This window comes from Chlorocebus sabaeus, chromosome 13 (genome assembly GCF_047675955.1).
Source record: "Chlorocebus sabaeus isolate Y175 chromosome 13, mChlSab1.0.hap1, whole genome shotgun sequence".
Classification (NCBI taxonomy): Eukaryota; Metazoa; Chordata; class Mammalia; order Primates; family Cercopithecidae; genus Chlorocebus; species Chlorocebus sabaeus.
In genome coordinates, this window is record NC_132916.1 from 77,448,054 (window position 1) to 77,472,825 (window position 24,772).

At 43.7% G+C, this 24,772-nt stretch overlaps 1 protein-coding gene across 2 annotated transcripts in view; it reads left to right on the forward strand.

The window, feature by feature from the left end:
* SASH1 (SAM and SH3 domain containing 1) overlaps nucleotides 1-24,772 on the forward strand; it is a 281,301-nt gene that overhangs the window by 160,332 nt on the left and 96,197 nt on the right. For both annotated transcript variants that reach the window (XM_008006716.3, XM_008006712.3), the window contains exons 3-4: nucleotides 9,877-9,927; nucleotides 10,054-10,103. In XM_008006716.3, coding sequence (XP_008004907.3) covers nucleotides 9,877-9,927; nucleotides 10,054-10,103 — 101 coding nt within the window. The remainder of the gene's footprint in view (nucleotides 1-9,876; nucleotides 9,928-10,053; nucleotides 10,104-24,772) is intronic.

A 24,772-nucleotide genomic window follows, 5' to 3' on the forward strand; every position in this document is an offset into this window, starting at 1 on the left:
GACATAGAGTACTATTTCCCAAGATGGAGTTGACAATAGTGATTAGAGGGGCATGGCACCACTTATCACAGTCCTTTTAGAGTAAAAAGGACCGTAAAGATTATCAAGTGGTCCATTTGCCTTTTGTTGCCATTGGAAAAACCAAACCAAACAAAATAAAACAGGTTCTAAAGGTTGCACTGCAGTGGGGAGCAGAACTGTACTCCAGTCTCCCAGCTGACAGTACTTTCCATGCAGCCATACACTGGTAGCCCAGGTCGCTGTGAGGCAAAGGACTACAGGTGGAATGGATTCACTGGATGGATGCAAGAAACCTCAGGAAGAGAAAAGCAGTAGCTTTGGGCAGCTGATTTAGTGGGGAGTGAGAAGATTCCTAAGACAATAGATTTTTTTTTCTTTTTTTTTTTTTTTTGAGATGGAGTCACTCTCGCCCAGGCTGGAGTACAGTGGCGCGATCTCGGCTCACTGCAACCTCCGCCTCCCAGGGTCAAGCCATTCTCCTGCCTTAGCCTCCCTAGTGGCTGGGACTACAGACGCCTGCCTCCACGCCCAGCTAATTATTGTATTTTTAGTAGAGACAGGGTTTCACCATGTTGGCCAGGCTGGTTTCAAACTCATGACCTCAGATGATCTGCCCACCTCAACCTCCCAAAGTGCTGCATTATAGGTGTGAGCCATCACGCCTGGCCGATAATGTTGAATTTTAAGTCCTAGTAAAATCGACACATTTTCCGTGAATTGACTGGAATAGAGAAGTCAGACAAGCAAAGGTGAGAATGTTGACGTTCAGGTTGCCCTGGGATCTACATGCCTGATTGCCCTGCACTAATCCATGTGTTGACTGCTGGAGCTCATCTAGTGGGATGGCTGGTTCATCTGAGACAGGTCAGCCAGAACTGAGAGGTTAAACAGCAGCCAGCAGGTCATAGAGTCAAAGCTTGGACTCCCAGAACTTTGCAAATAGTTACAGTCTCTTTGATTTTTCAATAAAAATAAAGATATGATGGTATTTTTAGGTTTAAAACATGGAGAAACTTGAATCTGATCATGTGGACCCATTTGTAATAAGGGGGGAAACCAAATAAAAGCCAAGACTAGATAGTGTACAACGTAATACAATTTTTTTTTTTTTTTGAAACTGAGTTTTGCTCTTGTTGCCCAGGTGGAGTGCAATGGCGCAATCTTGGCTTACTGCAACATCTGCCTCCCGGGTTCAAGCGATTCTCATGCCTCAGCCTCCCAAACAGCTGGGATTACAGGCACACTGGGCTAATTTTGTATTTTTAGTAGACATGGAGTTTCTCCATGTTGGTTAGGCTAGTCTCAAACTTCCAACCTCAGGTGATTTGCCCGCCTTGGCCTCCCAAAATGCTGGGATTACAGGTGTGAGCCACCACGCCTGGCCAAATGTATACATTTTTAAGTAGAGTTTACCTGGAAGTTTCTGTTCATCTACTTTATCCGTTACTTGGTAAGGATCTCTCCTGTGAAAAACACATGTAGTATAGTTTGCCAACTGGGAGATACCACAACTCTACAGCCATCTTGTAAAGCACTAGAAACCATGTAAATCTATGACCGGCAGCAACTTTCCCCAGCAGTTCAGAGCTTGGATCCCTCCATTAATCGCATGCATCAGAAGTAGCATGTGGCATTTTACTTTTAGCTGCATGTGGCTAAGCATCCGATCGCCTCTGGCTTTTTCCACCTCTTCCTTCCTGTACCTAGTGTGGAGGAGGAGAACTTGGCACCGAGCTGAGCTGGTGGGCGCCTGGTATTCTTCCTCTCCATTTTTGGAACAGAAGGGGGATTTGTCCCTCCCGCTTTTCCAGCTGCGAAGTTCATTTGGCTTGGAACCTTGGCAGCATTAAGGGAGGAGTAACATGTGGATTTCCACAAGAGGTGGAGACAAAGTGGGAGTGGGGATAAGGGCATGATATTTGTTTTCCAGGATCTAATTCTGCCCTGGGTGGGTTTTTGAATCTGGTATTTTGCACAATGGGATGTAGGTCCTAAAGCCAGAATGTCATCATTTAGGGACAGAGACTTAGTTTTGTATTTCACCTAGTCCCTTTTAGTGTGACTGTAGACGTGTGTGTATATACATACACAAGCAGGTAAAAGCACACACAGGTGCACATTTGTTTTGGCTTTGGTTTTGGCAAACTACTGATTTCATCTTGCAATATTTGGGTTTTGCTTTTGTTGTTGGATTTATTTATTTAGCTTCTGTGTTAGATACAATAAACATTTGCGGAACTATTGTTTCTACAAATTATCCAATCTGACAATAAATGCATTTGAAGTTTTTCTCCCCAGTAAGATTTTTTTTTTTTTTGAGACGGAATCTTGCTCTGTCGCCCAGGCTGGAGTGCAGTGGCCAGATCTCAGCTCACGCAAGCTCCGCCTCCCGGATTCACGCCATTCTCCTGCCTCAGCCTCCTGAGTAGCTGGGACTACAGGCGACCGCCACCTCGCCCAGCTAGTTTTTCTTGTATTTTTTAGTAGAGACGGGGTTTCACCATGTTAGCCAGGATGGTCTTGATCTCCTGTCCTTGTGATCCGCCCCTCTCAGCCTCCCAAAGTGCTGGGATTACAGGCTTGAGCCACCGCGCCCGGCCCAGTAAGATTTTTGATCACCTGATTCATTTTTCTTTTTAACTATACCATGTTATAGTGAAGCCTCTTTCAGTCAAACTATAAATATGAAATCATTTCAGCATGGTCCTTCTCTATTAATAATAAAATATACAAATTTTAACACATCAAGAAAATATTTTAATACCAGCCATGACCTAACTCGATAAATAAAGTATTAATGCCTCTTTCTTTCTTTCTTTCTTTTTTATTTTTATTTTTTTGAGATGGAGTCTGTCTCTGTCACCCAGGCTGGAGTGCAGTGGTGCGATCTCTGCTCACTGCAACTCCTGCCTCCTAGTTCAAGCCATTCTCGTGCCTCAGCCTCCTGAGTAGCTGGGACTACAGGTGCGTGCCATCACACCTGGCTTATTTTTGTATTAAGGCAGGGTTTCACTATGTTGGCCAGGCTGATCTCGAACTACTGATCTTGTGATCTGCCCGCCTTGGCTTCCCAAAGTGCTGGGATTACAGGCGTGAGCCACCATGCCCAGCCTGTTTTAACATTTCTTAGGTAACTTTTTAGCTTAATTGTTGGACTACAACTTAAATTGTTATCAAAGTTAACTTTGGGGACTTTTATTATGTTTTTAAAAATATGTGAATAATGTGTATATGTATATTTTTATTACAAAGGGATTTGTTATATTTATCTTTTATTGCATTTTAAAAATATATTAAAGTAATTGAAAAAGGTTATGAATTGAGAAGTAACCATTGGCATGTAGAATTCTTTTAGATGTTTTCTCCTGCATTTATAGACATACACATGTAGATAATTTAAAAACATAAGGGAACTGGAGTTTTTTTTTCTTTTTTGATACAGAGTCTCACACTGTTGCCCAGGCTGGAGTGCAGTGGCACAATCTTGTCTCACTGCAAGCTCTGCCTCCCAAGTTCACACCATTCTCCTGCCTCAGCCTCCTGAGTAGTTGGGACTACAGGTGCCCACCACCACGCCGGGCTAATTTTTTGTGTTTTTAGTAGAGACGGGGTTTCACCGTGTTAGCCACGATGGTCTCGATCTCCTGACCTTGTGATCTGCCTACTTCAGCTTCCCATCTTTTCTAAAGACGTAATCTTTCATCTTTAGAAAAAAGTAATGCAAAACTACATGCTGGTAAAAAATTCAGTGAGATATACTCTCAGCATTGTTTTTTCTCCATGTGTACACATATATATATGTACAAACATGCATGCATTCATATTGGGATATATTTATATTTGTGTTTAGTTTTCACTGTCACACACAACTTGGGAGGGTTTCTTTAAGAGTTTGTAATGTTAATGAGATTTGTCATTTTAACTAAGGTATCCATATGTGACTTAATGATGAGCAATTAAATCTATAGGTCAAATTTCAAAATCTTCTCACCTCACCAGCCACAGAAAAAATTCACCATTCACTTCGTTTTTGAACGTATTTAAAACATTTCAAACTAAGTTATAATGCCCTAACTTAAGGTTCAAGTTCAACCACCAGTGTTGTGTGACTCTCCCAGGTCATTCTGAGTCCTTTAATTGAACATGGACCATATCGTGGAGTAATTTCTCATTAAATTCTGCTTAGAATATGCTTTTTCCAAGCAAAGTTTATGAACATATCATATTCAGAAATTTTAAAGGATGTAGCCAGGTGCAATGGCTCATGCCTGTAATCCCAGCACTTTCAGAGGCTGAGGTGGAAGGATTGCTTGAGATCAGGAGTTTGAGACCAGCCTGGGCAACATAATGAGACCTTGTTGCTATTGGAGGGGAGAGGAAATAAGAAAAAAATATTAAAAGCATTGCCGGGCATGGTGGCTCATGCCCGTAATCCTAACACTTTGGGAGGCCGAGCTGGGGTGGATCACGAGGTCGGGAGTTTGAGACCAGGCTGGCCAAGAGACCAGCCTGACCAATATGGTGAAACCCCATCTCTAATAAAAATACAAAAATTAGCTGGGCGTGGTGGTGGGTACCTCTATTCCCTGCTACTCGGGAGACTGAGGCAGGAAAATCGCTTGAACCTGGGAGGCGGAAGTTGCAGTGAGCCGAAGATTGCACTCCAGCCTGGGAGACAGAGCCAGACTCTGACTCAAAAAAATAAAATAAAATAAAATAAAGGATATTATCTTTACACTTAGGAAACAATAGTGAATACTTTTCTCATAAACTCTAAAGTTACATTCAACTTCAGAATGCACTTCTTCATGTCCCTTTGCAACATTTAGATGGAGTATCTAAATTTCATAAATATGATTTTTCCTTATGATCAAAGAAAGTCCTCCAGTGCTAGGAAAGAGTGAGATTCTTGGTGATAGAGCCACGTGCTCAAGATTGAGCAACAGTTAAGGAACTCTGATAGCTAATTCTTAACTTAAAAATGGTGATATGTCATGATTCGATGTCTGAGATTTTCTTCAAAGTAAAATGAGATGAACATGAAGTAAGGGTGAAGGTATAGAGGAAACAAAGTCAACTCTGAACTGCTGATTGTTGGAGCTGGGTAGTAGGAATTGGGGAGTTTACTGTCCTCTTCTCTTTACTTTTGTGTATTTAAAATTTTCTATAATTACAGGTTTGAAATGAGAGACATGATCATTGCAGCCTAATACAGTGCAATATTTTGACCTGAAGTGATAATTCAGGCTGACTGTTGCCAAGATGTACTTGAGTAAATGTTGTGAAAGCCACAAGATAATCCTTCCGGATATTGTCACGAGTAAATGGTTGCACCCCATTCCTCATTTTGAAAACTCATGAGCAGGCCCATTTCCTTGACAGTCAGCATGGTGGACTGTAATTCCCAAAGCTGGCCACAGCGATGTCTGCCATCCATGTTGCTCTCATGGTGTGGCTTTGGCACTCCCCCAGCTGAGAGAGGGGGCCATGAGCCCTCTAACACCTGGGAGGGCTTGTGACTCTGGCAGATATCTTACCATAGGAGGCTGTTATAGGAGGCAATACAAATCTCAGCACTTTGGGAGGCCAAGGTGGGCAGATTGCTTGAGCCCAGGAGTTCGAGACCAGCCTGGGCAACATGGTGAAACCCCATCTCTACACAAAGTACAAAAAAATTAGCCGGGCATGGTGGCGTGTGCCTGTAGTCCCAGCTACCTGGGGGGCTGAGGTGGGAGGATCCTTTGAGCCTGGAAGGTCAAGGCTGCAATGAGCCATGACCTCACCACTGAATTCCAGCCTGGGCAACAGAATGAGATGCTGTCTCAAAAAATAAAAAAATAAAAATAAAAAACCCCAAAATACCAAAGGGGCAATACAGCTGCTGCCTGCCTTTCTCCATATGCTTACTCTTACAACCCAGCATCCTGCTGTGAGGAAGCCTGAGCAACCCATGCAGCCCTAGCATCGGCGTCCAGACATGGGAGTGAGCAAGCTTTTCAGTGATTACGGCCCACCCATCAAGTCATCCCCAGCTTTTGCATGTTCCCAGCAGAGGCTCCGAACGCTGTGGAGCAGAGCAAGCCTTTTCTGCTGTTGTCTTTCTGAATTCATATTCACAGAACCTGTGAAGATCATAAGATGCTTGTTGGTTTATGCCATTGCATTTGGGATGATGTGTTACATGGCAGTCGTAACTGAAACAGTTGGCGTATGTTGGGGGAGGAGAGAAGGGTCTTATTTCTCAGTGATCCTTTCTTTTTACAACATGCCCAACAGTTACACATACTTACACATATACTCAATGACTGTTTTGATAAGGTTCACAATGTTTACTATTTCTGTCTACATTAAGACATCCAGATCAGGAGCTGTATTGTAAACCATCAGCTGTTCTCTGAATAAAGGGGTCGTGGCTGAGCAGTCAGGTGCATGGCACATGGCACATTATAGTAATTACTCTTCGGCACGTTTGTCATTGACATCATGTGACACTCATCAGTGTTATGATAATGGAATTTTGCCAATAGTTTATTCCATTTTTCTCTCTCCAAGCATTCATAGGTCCTTAACTTAGTGGATAACTTTACAAGCTTCTCCTCAGTTGTGCAATATTTTTACTTTAGAATGTGTTTGCTATAAGACATGCATCTAAATGATGACTGTAATCTCTTATCCTTGGGGGATAAAATTAATAAGACATCCTGAAAAAATTATTCTCTTGCTTGGTCTTGAAAAAAATAAGTCACTAGAAATATCACTATACAAGATCTCCTGCTCAACATCAGTAAGCTGCCCTTGATAAAACAAATGTTCTGCATGAAAACCTTACCTGTCTCCATGATTTTAACATTATATGTCAAACTATAGCCCCAATCAATTTTCTGAAAAGTAGCTAAACAAGCTAGGCATGGTCATGAACTATAGTTCTAGCCACCTGGGAGGCTGAGGAATGGCTTGAGCTCTGGGCATAAGGTGCAGTGCGTGATGATCACGCCCGTGAATAGCCACTACACCACAGCGTGGGCAACATAGCAAGACCCTGTTTCTTTAAAAAAAAAAAAATTGTTTAAATAGCTAAAAGAATCAAATGCCTATTTTAAGTAACAAATGAACATGCTAAGATGAAATGATTAAAATTTTGCTTCCTTATCATCAAACATTTAATATGGTTGTTAATAAGCAACTACTTTGTATATGCAGGGACAATTACGTTTTGCCATATATGTTACATTTGTAACATACATACCACAACATACATACACACCATATATGTTACATTTGTGATATGACATGGCAAATGATGCACTTAGCAAATAAAATCTATTCAAAAAATGCAGATAAATGGTTATGACAAAAGAAGATCGTTTCCTAGCATGCCTATTACTAGTGAGGTAGAAATGAACAGCTTGAAGAAAAGGTAAAAATGGAGGAGTGGAGGTGAACTGAACCAGTCACTTTTGCTGGTGGTTTTAGAAGGTCATTGGCTGCAATTGGGTGTTAAAGGGGCAATTTCAGAGAAAATTTCAGAGGAACTAACAGTTTAGTTTCATCATCACTCTGAGTTCTTTGTACCAACTCCTGAATAGAAAGGAAGATTTGGGATTAAAAAATCGCTGATGATACTTTTGCTTACCTCCTGCTGTTTAAATTTGTAAATTTCTCTATGTGAGACTGAAAGGTTAGGTCCTGGGAAATTGTGGTTGGTGTGTAAGCACCAGAAATGTACAAAAGTATATATTCCCTTTGTTAACGGTGTCTGAGCCTGACATCCTACCATTCACACTTGGAATATTGTCCGTATACTTTTTGGTAGAATGGTGTATCAAATTTGGTACAGAAATATGTCTGTTATGAACAACAGTGGCCGTAAAAACCAGGAGGATGTTAATGAGAGTTCTGTGGAGCTTTTACTCCACTGTGATATCTTTTTATAACAAACAAGGGCCTGAGATTAGGGGATGAGTGCGTTGCCAGTTCATTAAATTCTTGTCCATTAAATCCCATTTCTCTTTCTGGCTGCTTGTCAACAATCATCCCATTCTCAGATGTACTCATCCCAGCACATTCTTTCTTTTTTTTTCATTGTGGCAAAAAAGCAAAACAAAACAAACAAAAAAAAGAACCCACATAACGTAAAATTCACACTCCCAACAGTTTCCCCAAGTGTGCGGTGCAGTATTGTCAGCCACATGCACGTTGTTGAGCAACAGATTCCCGGAACACTCCTGCACAATCCTGCATGAAAGCGCATTCATTTTGATGCTCTATATTCATAGTGGATTCCTGTTCCTTATTTAAAAGTATAACTTTGCTCTGAGTTATACTTATTTTCATACTTTATTGCTACTTTTATACTTCAACAAAAGTTTTTTAGTATTGGTGTAGTTTTATAATTGTGTTAATGATGAAAAGGACAATTGAACAATTAGATGCATGTGAAAATGCATAATTTGTATAATTAGTTTTATCGCAGGTAATTTATCTCTCTTCATTATCTTTTACTTTCAAAGGAGATGCAGCCTCCTTGAACTATGAAATGAGGGCATTATAGTACATGGTTTTATCTATAATATTCTTTGATTCTTCTGCCTCTCACGATTTAATGATATTCTTTTTTTTTTTTTTTTTTTTTTTTGAGACGGAGTCTCTTTCTGTTACCCAGGCTGGAGTGCAGTGGAGCGATCTGTGCTCACTGCAAGCTCTGCCTCCTGGGTTCACGCCATTCTTCTGTCTCAGCCTCCCGAGTAGCTGGGACTACAGGCACATGCCATCACACCTGGCTGATTTTTTTTTTTTTTTGTATTTTTAGTAGAGACGGGATTTCACCATGTTGACCAGAATGGTCTCAATCTCCTGACCTCGTGATCCACCTACCTACCTCAGCATCCCAAAGTGTTGGGATTACAGGCGTGAGTCACTGTGCCAGCCTCAGTGCATCTTAATATCAAGTATTTATATTTCATTTATCAAATCAATACTAAGAGTGTTTGTTTTTAAATTTCCAGATAGGTCAGTTCATTTGTGTTAGGGAAGTATAGTGATTTTTAAGGCTGCGAGATAACATTCAGTTAGCTTCCCAACTTCCTAAAGACATTAACAACTTCTCCTAAGCTACTAAGTACTCTGAATACGTTTAGAACTTTAAAATTGGATTGGGGCTGGGTGCGGTGGCTCATGCCTGTAATCCCAGCACTTTGGGAAGCCGAGGCGGGCAGATCACAAGGTCAAGAGATCGAGACCATCCTGGCTAACATGATGAAATCCCGTCTCTACTAAAAATACAAAAATGAGCTGAGCATGGTGGCGCCTGCCTGTAATCCCAGCTACTCGGGAAGCTAAGGCAGGAGAATCGTTCGAACCCAGAAGGCGGAGGTTGCAGTGAGCTGAGGTCGCGCCACTGCACTCCAGCGTCCAGCCTGGTGACAGAGCTAGACTCCGTCTCAAAAAAAAAAAAAAAAATTGGATTGGAACTCTAGTGTCTTTGGAAAACAGCTAAACTCGAATGGGTGGCAGTAAATTCAGTGTCCTAGTGACCAACTAAGTATATCCACAGAATTATTTCACCATGAACTATCAGTCCCCTTGACTGAAATTGTGCTTTTTTTTTTCTTCTGCAATAAAATTGTCAGCAGAGTCTGGTAGCAAAGTTTGGAAAATAGTTCAATCTTAGGGGGCCAGAGCTCTCATTTTAAAAGTATTTAGTTTTCCCAGAAAATCTTCTTATCTCTGCCATCTCCTCCCACTCTATACCCTAACCTTTCCCAAATCCTCCCCTCTCTTCTTACATGTCTGTTTGTCTTTCTCGTGTGTGACATGTTTGGAAGTCCCGTTAAACCGGCATCTGTTCTGTTTTAGGAGAAACCCGACGCTAGCCCTACGTCACTTCAGCTGCGGTCCCAGATCGAAGTAAGCACAATGACTTTAATCATCTAGTTTTGCTTCTGCCTTTTTTTTTTTTTAAGTGACACTCTGTACAAATCAGATGAAGCCTGCTGCTCTGACCACACTGACTATACGAATCTTCTCTCGTAGGAGTCGCTTGGCTTCTGTAGCGCCGTGTCAACACCAGAAGTGGAAAGAAAGTAAGTCTTTCTCCCTCTGCCCAGGATCACTTTCCAAGAAGGTGTCTTTTAGGTCCATGCTGACGGAAATCAAACAGGCGATCGTGTGCGTATGTACTATGGACTTGGATGTCATTTTCCTTAACATGTTGCATGCATGCGTATGTATCTAGGTGGCTAAGAATGTGTTTTGTAATGCAGTTGGTGATGTCTAAGGATTTTGTGAAGAGTTACTGATTTTACACTGCCTATTGTGAATACACCCTAAATAAATCTCCGGAAATAAAAGAGAAAGGGAAAGGATAGGTGCATTAACCAAGATGGATTTTCATCTTTTACATTAACTTTTAATATAGGATAAAAGTTATCAAGAAGCAAGATACAAAAATAAAATATACTATGTTCCAGAATAAACCAATGATTAAAAACCCATCTTCTGCACCTCATTTTGGTAGGTGACCTTAAAACAGCAATGAACATGTGTGTAAAAAAAAGGCAAATGATCCCTAGCCTTTCCTGTTAAAGGAAATGTTTTTGCTTCCTTGACCCAACTTGGGCCCTGTAATTTCTGCTTTCATAGAAGCTAATTTTATGTTTCATGTTATGTTTTCAGTATTTCTTTTAGGCAACATAAATAAGACAAAAAACAAAGAGAATCTTTTTTCTAAAACCTTTTCTTTTTCTACTTTATTGCATCATCATTATGCTAGAATGTTCTATTTGTGATCTTCCGTGTTAAATTTAAAGAAAGTCTGCATCTCTAAACAGACGCTTCCTTTGGCATGGAGCCACTTGTACGTTCATGCCAAGGGAGGCATAGAAGTGGTTTAGGCATCAAGTATTTCTGGAATGCAAAGCACACGTTGGGGAGAGCGTGTGTGTGCTTTAGAGCACAGCTTTGCCTAATCCATCCACGTGTGTGTGCTGCTGGCACAGGCGGTTCAGGGAGGAGGGCTGCTTTGCCAGAAAGCTATAATTCTAAACTTAAGAGGCTTTGTGGGTTTAGTTCTGGACTGAGGAACATTGCGGGTGATGTCCCACAGCAAACCAAGGCCACTGCCCACTCACGGAGCGAGGATAACTGTGCACATCCATCAACTTTTTTTTGTTTTGCTTACCTTGCCTCTTCCCAGGAACCTGGCAATGTGGAGGCTGAAATAGACAAAAAATACTCAAGTTGACATTGACTTTGAACTTGGAGGTACTGTGGTAGGAGTAGAAGCATCGAGTGAATGGGCCATAGCTTTTCCTGCCCTAGTTTATTACTTATGTAGCATGATTCAGGCTGAGAGCTCAGGTGTTCCCTCAGAATCTCTGAATCCTTCAGGAAACAAGAAATGTTTGCTCTTCCTCCTAAGAGGAAGTGACTCACCAAATTTGTACTAACCTTAGTTAGGCTGGGTAGTACTTCTTCCCCTCAGTTGTGGAGAGTCATTCTTTCCATGTTTGTATCCTTTACTTAGTAAAATGTGGCATGGCTCTTGGGGCCGAGAGAGACTGATGTCCTCCTTTGAGGTTAACGAAAAAATTCAAATACACACCCACTGTCCTCTTTTGTAATATTGTCATCTTGCCTCTGTAATTTTAAGTGGTTCAAACTTAATGTGCTTCTAAACAATTTGAAAGTTTAAAAACATTTTGTCCTTTATTTCTCTGTTAATGGCTTTTGAAAACTATGCTACCCTTTGCTTTTAACTTAAAAACACTATCTTTTAAAAATTTTTATGGCTGGGTGCAGTGGCTCAGGCCTGTAATTCCAGCACTTTGGGAGGCTGAAGTGGGAGGATCACTTGAGGCCAGGAGTTTGAGATCAGCCTGGGCAACATAGTAAGACCCTCTCTGATCCAGACCACGCCCCTGCCCCCCAGCCCCCCAAAATTAGCCAGGTGTGGTGGTGCCCACCTGTAGTCCCAGCTACTCGGGAGGCTGAGGCAGGTGGGTCCCCTGAGCCCAGGAAGTTAAGGTTGCAGTGAGCTGTGATCATGCTTGGGTGACAGAACAAGACCCCATCTCAAAAGAAAAAAGTTATAAAATAAATTTAAACTTACAGTAAAGTTTCAAGGATTGAGAATTGTACAGTGAATGTTCATGTAATCTTCACGTAGGCCACCAGTTGTTGACATTTGCACACTCCTGAGCTTTCTCTCTGTCTCTCTCTCTCTCTCTCATGCACACACACACACACACACACACACACACCCCACCACCACCACCACCATCACTAATTATTATTACTGCTGGCCTGTTTGAGAATAAATGGTAGACATCACGACTGTCACCCCTAAATGCTTAAGCAAATATTTCCTAAGGACAACATTCTGTTACAGAATAATATAGTATAATGACCAAATACAGGAAACTTAATAACTTTTTCTAATATACAGTTTCTATTCAAGTTTTTCTTTTTCTTTTCTTTTCTTTTTTTTTTTGTTTTTTGTTTTTTGAGAGGGAGTATCGCTCTGTCGCCCAGGCTGGAGTGCACTGGCGTCATCTCGGCTCACTGCAACCTCCACCTCTTGGGTTCAAGCTATTCTGCCTCAGCCTCTTTGAGTAGCTGAGATTACAAGCAGCCGCCACCACACCTGGCTAAGTTTTTTTTGTATTTTAGTAGAGAAGGTGTTTCACCATGTTGGTCAGACTGGTCTCGAACTCCTGACCTCAAATGGCCTGCCCGCCTGGCCTCTCAGAGTGCTGGGATTACAGGGATGAGCCACTGTGCCTGGCCCTATTTGTTTTTCTAATCGTCGCAATAATGTCTCTTATAGCACTGTTTTTCCAATCCAGCACTTTTTAGGAAAAAAAAAAAATCACTCACGGCATGTTGGTGTCATGTCTTTTGTCACATTTAATCTGAAAGGGTTTCTTAGCCTTCTTTTATCTTTGACAATAATGACATTTTTCAGAGTGTAAGCTAGTTGTTTGGTGAAGTGTTTGTTTAGCATTTATTTGGTTTTGTTTTTTGATTTTTTTTGCTCTACAGTGCATTACATCGGGGGCCCGTGATGTCTGTTTGTTTCATTATTAGTGATATTAATTTCGGTCATTCAGTTAAGGTGGTATCTGCCAGGTTTTCTTTGAGAAGTTACGATTTCTTCTTTGTAGTGAATATATATGTATATATTGTGAGGTGATAATCTGAGACCGTGAAACTATCATCATCAAACTTTTACCTAATGGTTTTAGATTCTTTCCATGATTCTTGCCTAAATCAGTGTTGCTGTAATGGTTGCAAAAGGGTGATACTTATTCTTGTATTGATGATTATTTTGTATAAAATCTCCCAAGAGATTTTGTGTTTAAATTTCATTTGCCTTTAAAGATATATCACTCTGAAAATCTTAGGTCAGATTATATTTTGAGTAGGTTCGATGCCTTGTCTCTATTGAATAATTTATTAATTGTATTTGAAGATGCAAATAGACAATCTCACTATTCCCTTACATCAAAATGCTTGCTAGGAGCCTTGCCGTTGAGTATGGGAGCCTCAAAGGGTGACCTGGCGAACCAGTTGGCTGTGTCTGGTTGGTGTCTGCAAAAGTCTCTGCCAACCAAAATATCATTCTGCGTCAGAGTGGTATTCTATGGGCAGAAGTTTTCTCTGCTTTTTATTACAAAAACAAGAGAACTTAGAAAACACATGTGGGCAAGACCTGCAGGGGCCCACCCTTAGAAGCAGAAATGCAGAGAAGGAGGCAGTGTGGAAGCTGAGCACTGCTCCTGCAACTCCTGCCTCGCAGATCCAGTCTCCCAACTTGTCTCAGGCACCCCCAGTGCACGCGCCTCCCTCCTCCTCGCCCAGCTAAAACTTATTCCAAGGGAGATATCTGGCCTTAATTATGCTTCAAATGTCTGTTTCTGAAAAATAACATTACTTTTCTCGGCAGTATTTAGCATTTAACAGGGTTTAAAGTCTCAAGTTACAGGAAGTTAGCTCTGACCCAGAGGGTGGGGAGGGAGAGAGACAAGCAGTGAGATTTTTGACATACCTGGCATCTCAGCATCTATTATAGATGCCCCTGCCAAGTGGGGCTGCTGGCCTCTAGATGTGCTTGACCTGCGTATACAAGAGGTAGGTTGGTAGGTAGGTGATAGGTAAGTAGGTGGGGGAAAGAAAGAACAGACCCTCCCTACCTTGTCATGAGTTTGGTGGGGTCCCCATTCATCCTTGTTTTCTTACTTCATAATGAAGGCCAAGAGAGCTTTCATTTGAGCCTCTTCTGTTTGTATCTACCTACATTGTTTATTGATGAGACTATCTGTTACTGGAAAGGGTCCTGATCTAGACCCCAAGAGAGGATTCTTGGACCTCGTGCAAGAAAGAATTCAGAGCAAGTCCGTAAAGTGAAAGCAAGTTTGTTAGAGAAGTAAAGAAACCAAAGAATGGCTACTCCAGAGGCAGAGCAGTGGCATGGGCTGCTCGACTGAGTAGACGTGCAGTTGATTTTTGATTATATGTTAAACAAGGGGTGAATTATTTATTAGTTTTCTGGGGAAGGAGCAGGCAGTTCCCAGAACTGCGGGTCCCTCCCTTTTCAGACCATATAGGGTAACTTCCAGATGTTGCCATGGCACCTGTAAACTGTCATGGTCCTGGTAGGAGTGTCTTTTGGCATGCTAATGCATTATAATTCACATATAATGACCAGTGAGGGTGACCAGAGGTTACTTTTTCATCACCATCTTGGATTTGTTGGGTTTTGGCCATCTTCTTTACTGCATCCTGTTTTATCGGCAGGATCTTTGACCTGTATCTTGTGATACCAGTCCTGCCAACGTCCTATCTCATTCTGTCATAAGAATGCCTAGCCTTCTGGAAATGCAGCCCAACAGGTCTCAGCCTTATTTTACCCAGCCCCAGTTCAAGGTGGAAGTGCTCTGGTTCAAATGCCTCTGACATACGTGCTTTATTACTCAATCTTGGATTTGTGTCAACTGGCTGAACAGGTAAAATTAACTAATTTTCTATTACCAGAGACTTTCAAGAATATTTAGAGAGTAAGGCTTTTCTTGAGGGTGCTGGGAAATAGCTTCATAACTATGACAAATAAGTTTAGCTACGAGTCGCAGAAAACCTGACAAATAGTGATTCCTTAGACACATCTGTGTTCCATGAATGGGTCCAGGGCTGGCTCCATGACTCAAGTCGGCCTTCAGAAACCCAGATGGCTGGATTGCTTTCTTTTTTTCTTCTTTCTTTTTCGTTGCCGTCATAGCCTTAAAGTGGCTGCTGCATCTTCTAGGTGGGAAGAAAAAGCAGGGCGAAGGCAGGGAAGAAGGCAGTAGGTCCCGAGGTTAAACCATGTGCTTTGCAGAGCTTTCCTAGAAACCCTGTCCACCACATTCCAGTGTGTGCCACTCATTTGCTCATGCAGCAGCTGTTTGCTGACCAACCTGTTGTTGAAGGCAGCCTTCAGGGGGCCCAGGATATAGTGATGGACAGAGCTGTCACAAGCTTATATGCAGCTTACGTTTGAAGGCAGGGGGATATACTAGAACAAACATTACATATTTAAAGTCGTGGTACAGATAAAAATAAAGCAAAGAAGGGGGACCCAGAATTGGGTCACTTGACCACCATAGCTATAAGGGAGTTTAGAGAAGTGAGCATTTTTAATGGAGCACATTGCTGTCCTAAACAACATAGGGTTCTTTTTTTTTTTTTTTTTTTTTTTTTTTTGAGACGGAGTCTTGCTCTGTAGCCCAGGCTGGAGTGCAGGGGCGCGATCTCGGCTCACTGCAAGCTCCGCCTTCTGGGTCCACGCCATTCTCCTGCCTCAGCCTCCCTAGTAGCTGGGACTACAGGCACCTGCCACCATGCCCGGCTAATTTTTTGTATTTTTAGTAGAGACGGGATTCACTGTGTTAGCCAGGATGGTCTTGATCTCCTGACCTCATGATCTGCCTGCCTCAGCCTCCCAAAGTGTTGGGATTACAGGCGTGAGCCCCCATGCCCGGCCAGGGTTCTTTTCTTTTCTTTTTTTTTTTTTTTTTTGAGATGGAATCTCGCTCTGTTGCCCAGGCTGGAGTGCAATGGCGCATCTTGGCTCATTGCAAGCTCTGCCTCCCAGGTTCACGCCATTCTCCTGCCTCAGCCTCCCGAGTAGCTGGGACTGCAGGTGCCCACCACCACGCCTGGCTAATTTTTTTGTATTTTTAGTAGAGACGGAGTTTCACCGTGTTAGCCAGGATGATCTCGATCTCCCGACCTCGTGATCCGCCCGCCTCGGTCTCCCAAAGTGCTGGGATTACAGGCGTGAGCCACTGTGCCCAGCTCAGCATTCTTAAGGAAAGAGGGTGAATAGACTTTGTGTAGGAGACTAGCAGTATTTTCTACGAAAAGTTAAACTTTTATTTGTATACATGTAAACAAAGGAATCTGAAAATTGCCTAGATGTCTGACAAATAAGCTGTGTGTCAAGATTTTTTATTGTCATTACATCCAAGGAAGCCAACTGTAGGGAGGGCCACCTGGCTATTTCGTAATATGTTTATGGAGGAAATCTTCATGGGGTAGTTTATATAGACTAAAAATTGAAAAGTCATAAGCAGATAATAGTAGGTGATGTTTATTGAGTTCTTATTATGTGCCAGGAACTGAGCTAAGCACTTAACATTGATGCATTTAATACAAAAACCCTATGAGATGACAAATGGTATGATTCCCATTTACAAATGCAAAACTAAAGGACAGAGGTAAGTTGCCCAGGACCACACAGTTACTAAGGAGTAGTACACAGATTTGGTCCCAGTTCAGAACCCATAACCCTAACCACAGAGCTATAATTCCGAAGTCCTTAGAATGCGTTGCTTATGCAAATACAGAGGCTAGTGGCAAATCATGTTCGTTAGCATCAAATAAATAGCAGCAGTTAAAACCTACACTTCAGAGTTCCTTTGAAAATAGGAGCAAATTCTACCCTCATCCAGATATAAGCTGGGTCCTGGTTATTTATCTGTAGAGGCAGGAAGGTCCAAAATAAATCTCAAAACTTCACCTTAGCCAATATTTATAACGTCTTTTCTACTAAGTCTTTCACTGGAGTTGAACAGTCACTGATTTAGTTTCACTTTTTTTCATTATCTGTGGCTACACTTGAACTATTTTATGGTGAAAAAGTCCAAAAATGTATAGCATGATGGAAAAGGAAGGTAAATAAAAGGAGAGAAGGCTAATAGAGCAGTGTTCTGTGGTTAAATAAAGAGAATCGAATATAGTTTATAAATGTTCTATGCGGACACTTAACTCTCCTTGGACAATGCTTTACTCTCAGGTATGTTTTATCTGGCAAGCTGATTACTGTTTTGATTATGTCAGCTTTCCTTTTTTCCCTCTCAAAGATCTTTGTCTTCACCCTCTTTCCTCTGACTGCAGGGAAGAAGCCCCAGCACACACGTGCCTGTTGCAGTCCCTCCAACTCCCTGTTTTGGATCATCTGCTGCTCTCTGGATTGCTTGCATCGCTGATCTGATCTTCTCCTCCTCTTCCTCCTCCTACTCCTTCTCTTCTTCCTCTTCTTCTTCCTCCTCTTCTTCCTCTTTGTCCTCCTCCTCTTCCTCTCCTCCTCCTCCTCCTCCTCCTCATCCTCCTCCTCCTCTGTGGTCTGCCATCCACCTACCTGGCCACCTTAGCCCTTGCTACATGCTCCCTAGGCAGAGCAAAAGCTGCTGCAGTTTCTCAACAGGCCCTATTCTCCCATGGCATGCTGAGCCTCGGAAATGCTGCTCCTTCAGTGGGATGCTCTGTCTCCCACTCTCTCACCATCATCCCCTACTGCCCGCCCTCTGACCTTTCCCTGGGCAAGCTCCACTCAATCTTAAAACCTCAGCTCTGGAGTTGGCCTCTCCCAGAATTCTCCCCTAATCCATAGACTTGAGGTGAAGTGGCCTGCTACTTGGCCTCTATACCCCCTGGACTCTCCTGCTCCTGTTGCAGTGGAGCATGTGTGTGTGTGTGTGTGTGTGTGTTGTCACCTTCCACCCTGAACTTCTTGAGCCCTAGATCTTTTGCTTTTCTCCTGGCACACAGAAGATATTCCGTAATGTTGAATAAATCAATTGAGTGACTGAGCATGCACAAACATGCTTAGGTCTTCTTTACTCTAGAAAAATCTTCTTGCCATTCTTCCAGACTCTATTTCTGTTTCTCTCTTTCCCTAATTGCTAAACTTCTCCCATGAAGCCTGGCTCCAGTCTTCATTCCCTGATGAAATGTTATTTCAGAGGTCAATGGCTTTATAGGAACCTAACCAGAGACCTCTCCCCACGTGCAGTCCCTGTTGCATTGGGTCCTGCTGACTTTTCCTCAGGTTGCATTTCTCTCATCTCCCTTGGTGGCTGCGACTTTGCCACCAAGTTTCGAATTTTTCCTCCTTTATGTGCACTCTGTGCAGCTCTGCCCTCCCCTTACTGTGAGTGCACCCCAGGCTTTTTACCCAGCCTGTGAGCTCTCCCAAGGCTCTTACCTGTGCCCATGGCTTTGAGCTCTTTAGGTACCCATTGTAGATTTAACTCTCTAGCTCTGACCTTTGCAATCTGGTAGCTTGCCTATTACAGCCTCTTGCTGAAAAATGCCTGCTCACTAACATCTCAGCCACCCAAATTGCCCATTCATATAACATAATTCACCACTTCCTCTTGACACTTCTCTAACCATCTGCTCTTTGTCCATACTTCCCTCTCTGTATCCTTGAGTAACTTTTCTGCCCGTCACCCAGGGTTTTTCATCGTGATGTCCTGCTTTTTTTCCTTGACCCCAGATTGTCAACTGCCAAATCCTGTTTTTCAACTTCTATAACTTTTCCTTTGTTTCCCTCTGTTTTAGTCCATTTTGTGTTGCTATAATAGAATACCTGAGACTGGTTAATTTCATTTCTTTTCTTTTCTTTTTTTTGAGACAGAGTCTTGCTCTGTCACCCAGGCTGGAGTGTGGTGGCACAGTCTTGGCTCACTGCAACCTCCACCTCCTGAGATCAAGTGATTCTCCTGCCTCAGCCTCTCTAGTAGCTGGAACTACAGGCATGTGCCACCACGCCCAACTAATTTTTGTATTTTTAGTAGAGATAGGCTTTCACCATGTTGGCCAGGCTTGTTATGAACTCCTGACCTCAAGTGATCCACCCGCCTCTGCCCCCTAAAGTGCTAGGATTACAGGTGTGAGCCACCGTGCCTGGCCGAGACTGGCTAATTTCCTTCTTTCTTTTCTTTCTTTTTTTTTTTTTTTTTCTGAAATGGAGTTTTGCTCTTGTTGCCCAGGCTGGAGTGCAATGGTGCAATCTTGGCTCACTGCAACCTCCACCCACCAGGTTTAAGTGATTCTCCTGCATCAGCCTCCCGAGTAGCTGGGACTACAGGCGTGTGCCACCAAGCCCGGCTAATTTTGTATTTTTAGCAGAGGTGGGGGTTTCTCGATGTTGGTCAGCCTGGTCTGGAACTCCGGACCTCAGGTGATCCACCCGCCTCAGCCTCCCAAAGTGCTGGGATTATAGGTGTGAGCCACTGTGCCCGGCCCAAGACTGGCTAATTTCTAAAGAAAAAATGTTTATTCAGCTCAGGGTTCTGCAGCCTGGGAAGTTCAAGAGCATGGCTCTGGCTTCTGGGGAGGGCCTTCCATGGCCCTGGCTTCCGGGGAGGGGTCATAACATGGTGAAAAAAGCCAAAGGGGAAGTGGACAGCTGTGAAGAGCCAGGACCAAACAAGAAGAATAACCTCACTTCGTAACAGCCCACTCTCTCGGGAACCGATCCATTTCCACAGGAATTAATCCAGGCCCTCGAGAGTGAGAACTCACTACCGCAAGCATGGCAGTAAACCATTCATGAGGGATCTGCTCCTGTGACCCAACACCTCCTGCTAGGCCCCACCTCCCAACATCACCACACGGGAAACCAAATTTCCTCATGAGTTTCAGTGGGGACGGAAAGACCATACCTAGACTATAGCACCCTCTGTGTATTTTTAATCTGTATTGTTCCAAGTGAGACCCTTAGTGCTCTTTTCATGAACTAAAGAGCATTCCAGAAATTGCTTTTGGATTTATCTCCCTAAAATATACTCAGGTCACGTCTCATTGAGGGGATGCCCAGCTCTCCCCAGTGACATCTATAAATTAGGACCTGTCTAGGTTTTCACCTTGGTAACCAGTGCCCCTACATACATCCCTGACCCTTCTTTATTGCTGGGTCTCCCCAGAAATAACCTCATACCTTCATATAACCCTTACTCCAGCCCAACTAGATATTATGATTACCCAAATGCCCCCTTGGCTGTCTGAATTTCATGCCTTGGAAGTATTTCCTTCCTTCAGGTCCTATTTGAAAGGCTGTTTCTCCTTGAGTGCTTTCTCAGTCTCTTCACTGTCTGTATCCTCTCCTCTCCTTGGGACTCCAGTAGTATTTTCCATGGATCTGATGTCTCTTAACATACCGTAACACGTATCATATCATCATTGTTGTCAACATCATCATAACATGGTTTCTCGGGTGATGTCTATATATTGGGTACTGTGCGAATCTCTCATGATATGTTATCTCTTTTTTGTTGTTTTTTGTATAAACTCATTGAGGTATATATTGTATTTGAGACTCATTAGCTTGCCTAAATTCCCAGAGCTAGAGACACACATCTCAATCCATTCTGAGTGTCATTATAGCCTTGGAATTAAGATGCCCTACCTGGTACCAGACTCTCTGGGTTCAAATCCAGGTTGTCTATCTTACCAGCTCTGCAACTCTTGGGCAAGTCACTTGACCTTTCTATCTATAGTTTCCACAATTATAAAATGAAGATGATAATTGTAGTGCTTACCTCACTTACTAAGCCATAAAGAGCGTAGTAAGCGCCTGGTAATCTTGTCTGTTATCTATCTTGTCTGGCCCACATTCATGCCTTTCCTGTGGCTTGAGCCACTTGTATATTTCTCTAATCCCAGAAGAACCAACATAGTCATGAGCCCTGAGGCTGAGAGCTCACTCTTCCGATTTTCTTCAGTGTCCAGGATAGCGGTTTGCACAGAGCAAGTGCTCATTTAGTACTTGCATTGAATTCATTGAATGCCCCTAGTTCTTTGAAATAGGGCTACGGATGGATTGTTCCCAGGACTGGAATTTCAGAGAAGCTACCTTGAGCTTCCTTGTTACCCAACATGTGTCAGTGTCTCCCCAGACTGATAGCATGAATAAAAAGTGCTTTCTGCTTATAAATATTAACATTATAAAGACACCTGTAAATAAACATTTAACAGAATAGTAGCTTCCATAAATTGCCAAATCTTTGTCTGAGGGTTGCCCCCATTTTCTTACTGGATTCTGTTTCATAGTCTGCTTCAAGTCTCCCTAGATTTTCCTTTTCTAAAATAGAAACAACTGCTGGGCATGGTGACCTGCACCTATAGTCCTAGCTACTCGGGAGGCTGATGCAGGAAGATTGCTGGAGCTCAGGAGTTCGAGACTAACCTGGGCAACACAACAAGGCCCTGTCTCTTAAAAGAAAAAAAGAAAGAAAGGAAGAAAGAACAGACTACATAATACCTTCAGTTGAAGGTACAATACCAAGAAACTCATACATAATATTGTGATTTAGAAAATCATGCTGTGGAATTATCAGTCCTCCTTTGGAAGTAGACCAGATTCAGTGAAAAGGGCTGATGAGGTCTGTGAGTTTAGGAAATCCAGGTCAAGCCACGTCCCCTGGTGCTGACATGAATGCATCCTGTCTCCACATCCTGTTTGTGGCGGGGCTATGGTGTAGGGTGGGGACACCCATGTTTTCCCCTGGGAATGTGTGTGTGCGCCCTGCACCTGGGGCTTTTGTCTGTATATGGGAGTGAGGACGTCAGGCAGAGGCATGCCCTTCAGAGTGGGTCACAGGGTGCTTCTGCCCCACGGAGGTGGATGTGCCCTCACTCTGTGCCTGGCGTCCTCCCAGTCCTCATGGGCTGTTAGAGCATCACCAAGATAACCAAAGGCAACTGGAGCCACCATTATTTGTTTTCTTCAGGCGCACCAGGGTGGGAAGCATAGGCAAAACAGCAAACTTAGGTTTCACAAAACAAATGGACTGGCCCAAGAGCCAGGTGTTATTATGAGAGTAGGTACCCTTCTGCCTTAATCAGTAGAGGCTGAGGGCATGAGGGCCAGGTCACCGGCCAGGAGGCTCGTGCATCTGTGACTCGTCCTCTCTGCCACCTCATCCTCTGGGCTTCAGCTCCCTCGTGGGCATGGTGAGGAGTGTGAGTCAGGTGGTCTCCAGGGTGCTTCTAGCTCAGGCCGTCTTTCGTTTTCTGCTCCAGTCTAAAGCATGCCCTGCACCGATCAATGTAGCTTGGACTCTGCACGTCCCACTATGTTGTAGCTGGTGTAGGCTCTGGAGCTGGACAGAATCTGAGCGTGAGTTTATGCTCTGCTAGTTGTGGAATTGGGAACAAGTTATTCGAATCCTTTATGCCTCAGGTTTCTATTCAATAAAGCAGGCACAAAAACAGCTGTTTTCAAGGGTGGTGCTGTGAAATGCCCAGCACACAGCCTGGCAGGCGATAGGTGCTCACATTCTGCCGTTCCCTCCCTCACCCGCTCTGTAATGTGCGGTGCTGCCCCTGGTGAGGGCAGTGAGTCTGGTGTCTCTTCTCAGGCTCAGTAGACCGTGCCATACACACAGAGCTCATCAGTGACCATGGTTCCCTAAAATATGCCCTTCCCACATGACCTTTAGTTTCTTTTGTGATGCCTCACACGGGGGCAGCAGGGAAACAACAGCTATTTTCATAGAACCTTTGTGGTAACAATGTGCTGAAGTATGTGTTTGTGCAGGCCCAACCGTGTCCACACGTGTGTGTGCACACGGGCACCATTGCACAGCATATTTGAGGGGCTCAGCATTCCAGAATGCAGGAGCTTGGGGTAGGAGCAGCTGGTCCAGAGTCCTTCTCCTCAGCTGTTCCCAACTGGAAACTCCGTTGCCCTTCCCTCTGTCTGGTGAGTGAGCCACCAGCCGACCCGGACACAGCTTGAGTCCGCACGTCTGTCTTGTGTCCTTTGCCGGTGGCAGGCTGTGTTTGTTCTTCTGGGATGGCTGGGGACAGGTGCTGCTGCCAGGAATTGTTTAATATATGGAGGTGACTGCTGTTTATTCTCTGTCTTGCATAAGAAGAAACAGAATATTAGGCCAAGGATAGGGTGGTGGTTGGAGGCTATCAGTAAATAAATATCATTCCTATACTGGCAGGAAGATGGGGAGACTCACACCTACAGCTTAGTGAGTGCTCCCTGCATATCTTATTAATTCTCCTACCAAGTCTATAATGCAGATGGCATTCTACAGTTAAGGAAACCAAAGTTTAGAAAGGTCAGTGACTTAGCAAGATCACAGACCTTGAGTCAGGCAGAGCTGGATTTTGCATCCAGCTCTGTTTATCTGCAAGGGCCAGACCGCTTCTCATCTACCCAGGTACAGGTACAATCAAATACTGGTGTGCTCAGAGAGACTAGTGACGGACCAGGCAGCTCAGGAAGTTTAATTTAATAAGCGTTTATCCAGTAGTAAGCCCTGGAAAGATAAGTAAGATAGAAAAGGTAGCTGTCCTCTTACAATCTGAAAACATGGGAAGATGCTTATAATGCAGTGTGAAAACTATCAGGACAGGGGAACTGCAGAAGGAGGGATGGTGAACCCCACTTGGGGGATAGGCATGGTGCTGAGGACCCTGTATTTTGGCATCAGTTAGGGTTCTATTTGAGAAGTAGAATGTTAAGGTAGAATAAGGACTTTATTATGGGCTTTTGACCTTGTGCATCACAGCCCATGCTGACTGCACAGGCCAGGTGAGGCTGTTCCTTCTGTGTCAGGTGGTACAGCCTGAAGTCAGCAGGGTGGGCAGTTCAGCAAAAACAATGCCTGCAAAGTGAAGAGAGCAAGGACAAAGTCCAGCCTGCCAGGGCGGGCTGACACCCATGCCATCAGTCACCGTCTCCGAGCAAGGTTTCAGCTTTGCAGGTGCAGAGGGCCTGCAGGAGTTGCTGGCATCTTTCCTCAGGAGCTCTGCACATCACAGGCCCAGGACTGAGGAGCTGAGGTGGAGACCCAGCAGGAATGTGAGCGTGTGGGCCCAGCTACTGCCCCATGCCACCCCCTGACCCAGAGGACCAACAATAACAGCTAGAGCAGGGCCCCATGCCCACAGTGGCCATGAAGCATGGAAAGAAAAGAGCTACTTTCTGCGTTTCATGTAAAATCTCTCTTGTGGTCTAGGCTAACCTGGAACTATGCAGGGAAGAGAATTCTGAGAAATGTAATCCGGCTGTTCTAAAGTGTCAAGACTCCAAATCGCCACAGGTTCCCATAAGAGTGAGCACCTGAGGGCTGACTGGGGATTCTCTTCGGCAGAAGCAGAGAGGAAGGAAGTTCCTGGTGGAAGAAAGGGTGTGCAAAGCCATGGGAGCACAGCATCTTGGGGGAATAGGTGGTGGAGCCCCAGGCCTAGCTGGTGGAAGGCCTTCAGAGCCAGCTCAGGCATTTCCTGGTGATGGGCTTTGTATTTTAGATGGATCACTCTCAGCGTGAGGAGGTGAACTTTGTGCCTCCCAGGAGGCAGGGAGAACTGTGAAGGGAGGGAGAGATCTGGAAGGTCTAAAGGCCTTGTCAAGCCTTTCTTTATTCCGCTTCCACTTTCGGAATTCTTTTATCCACCGGCTGATTCA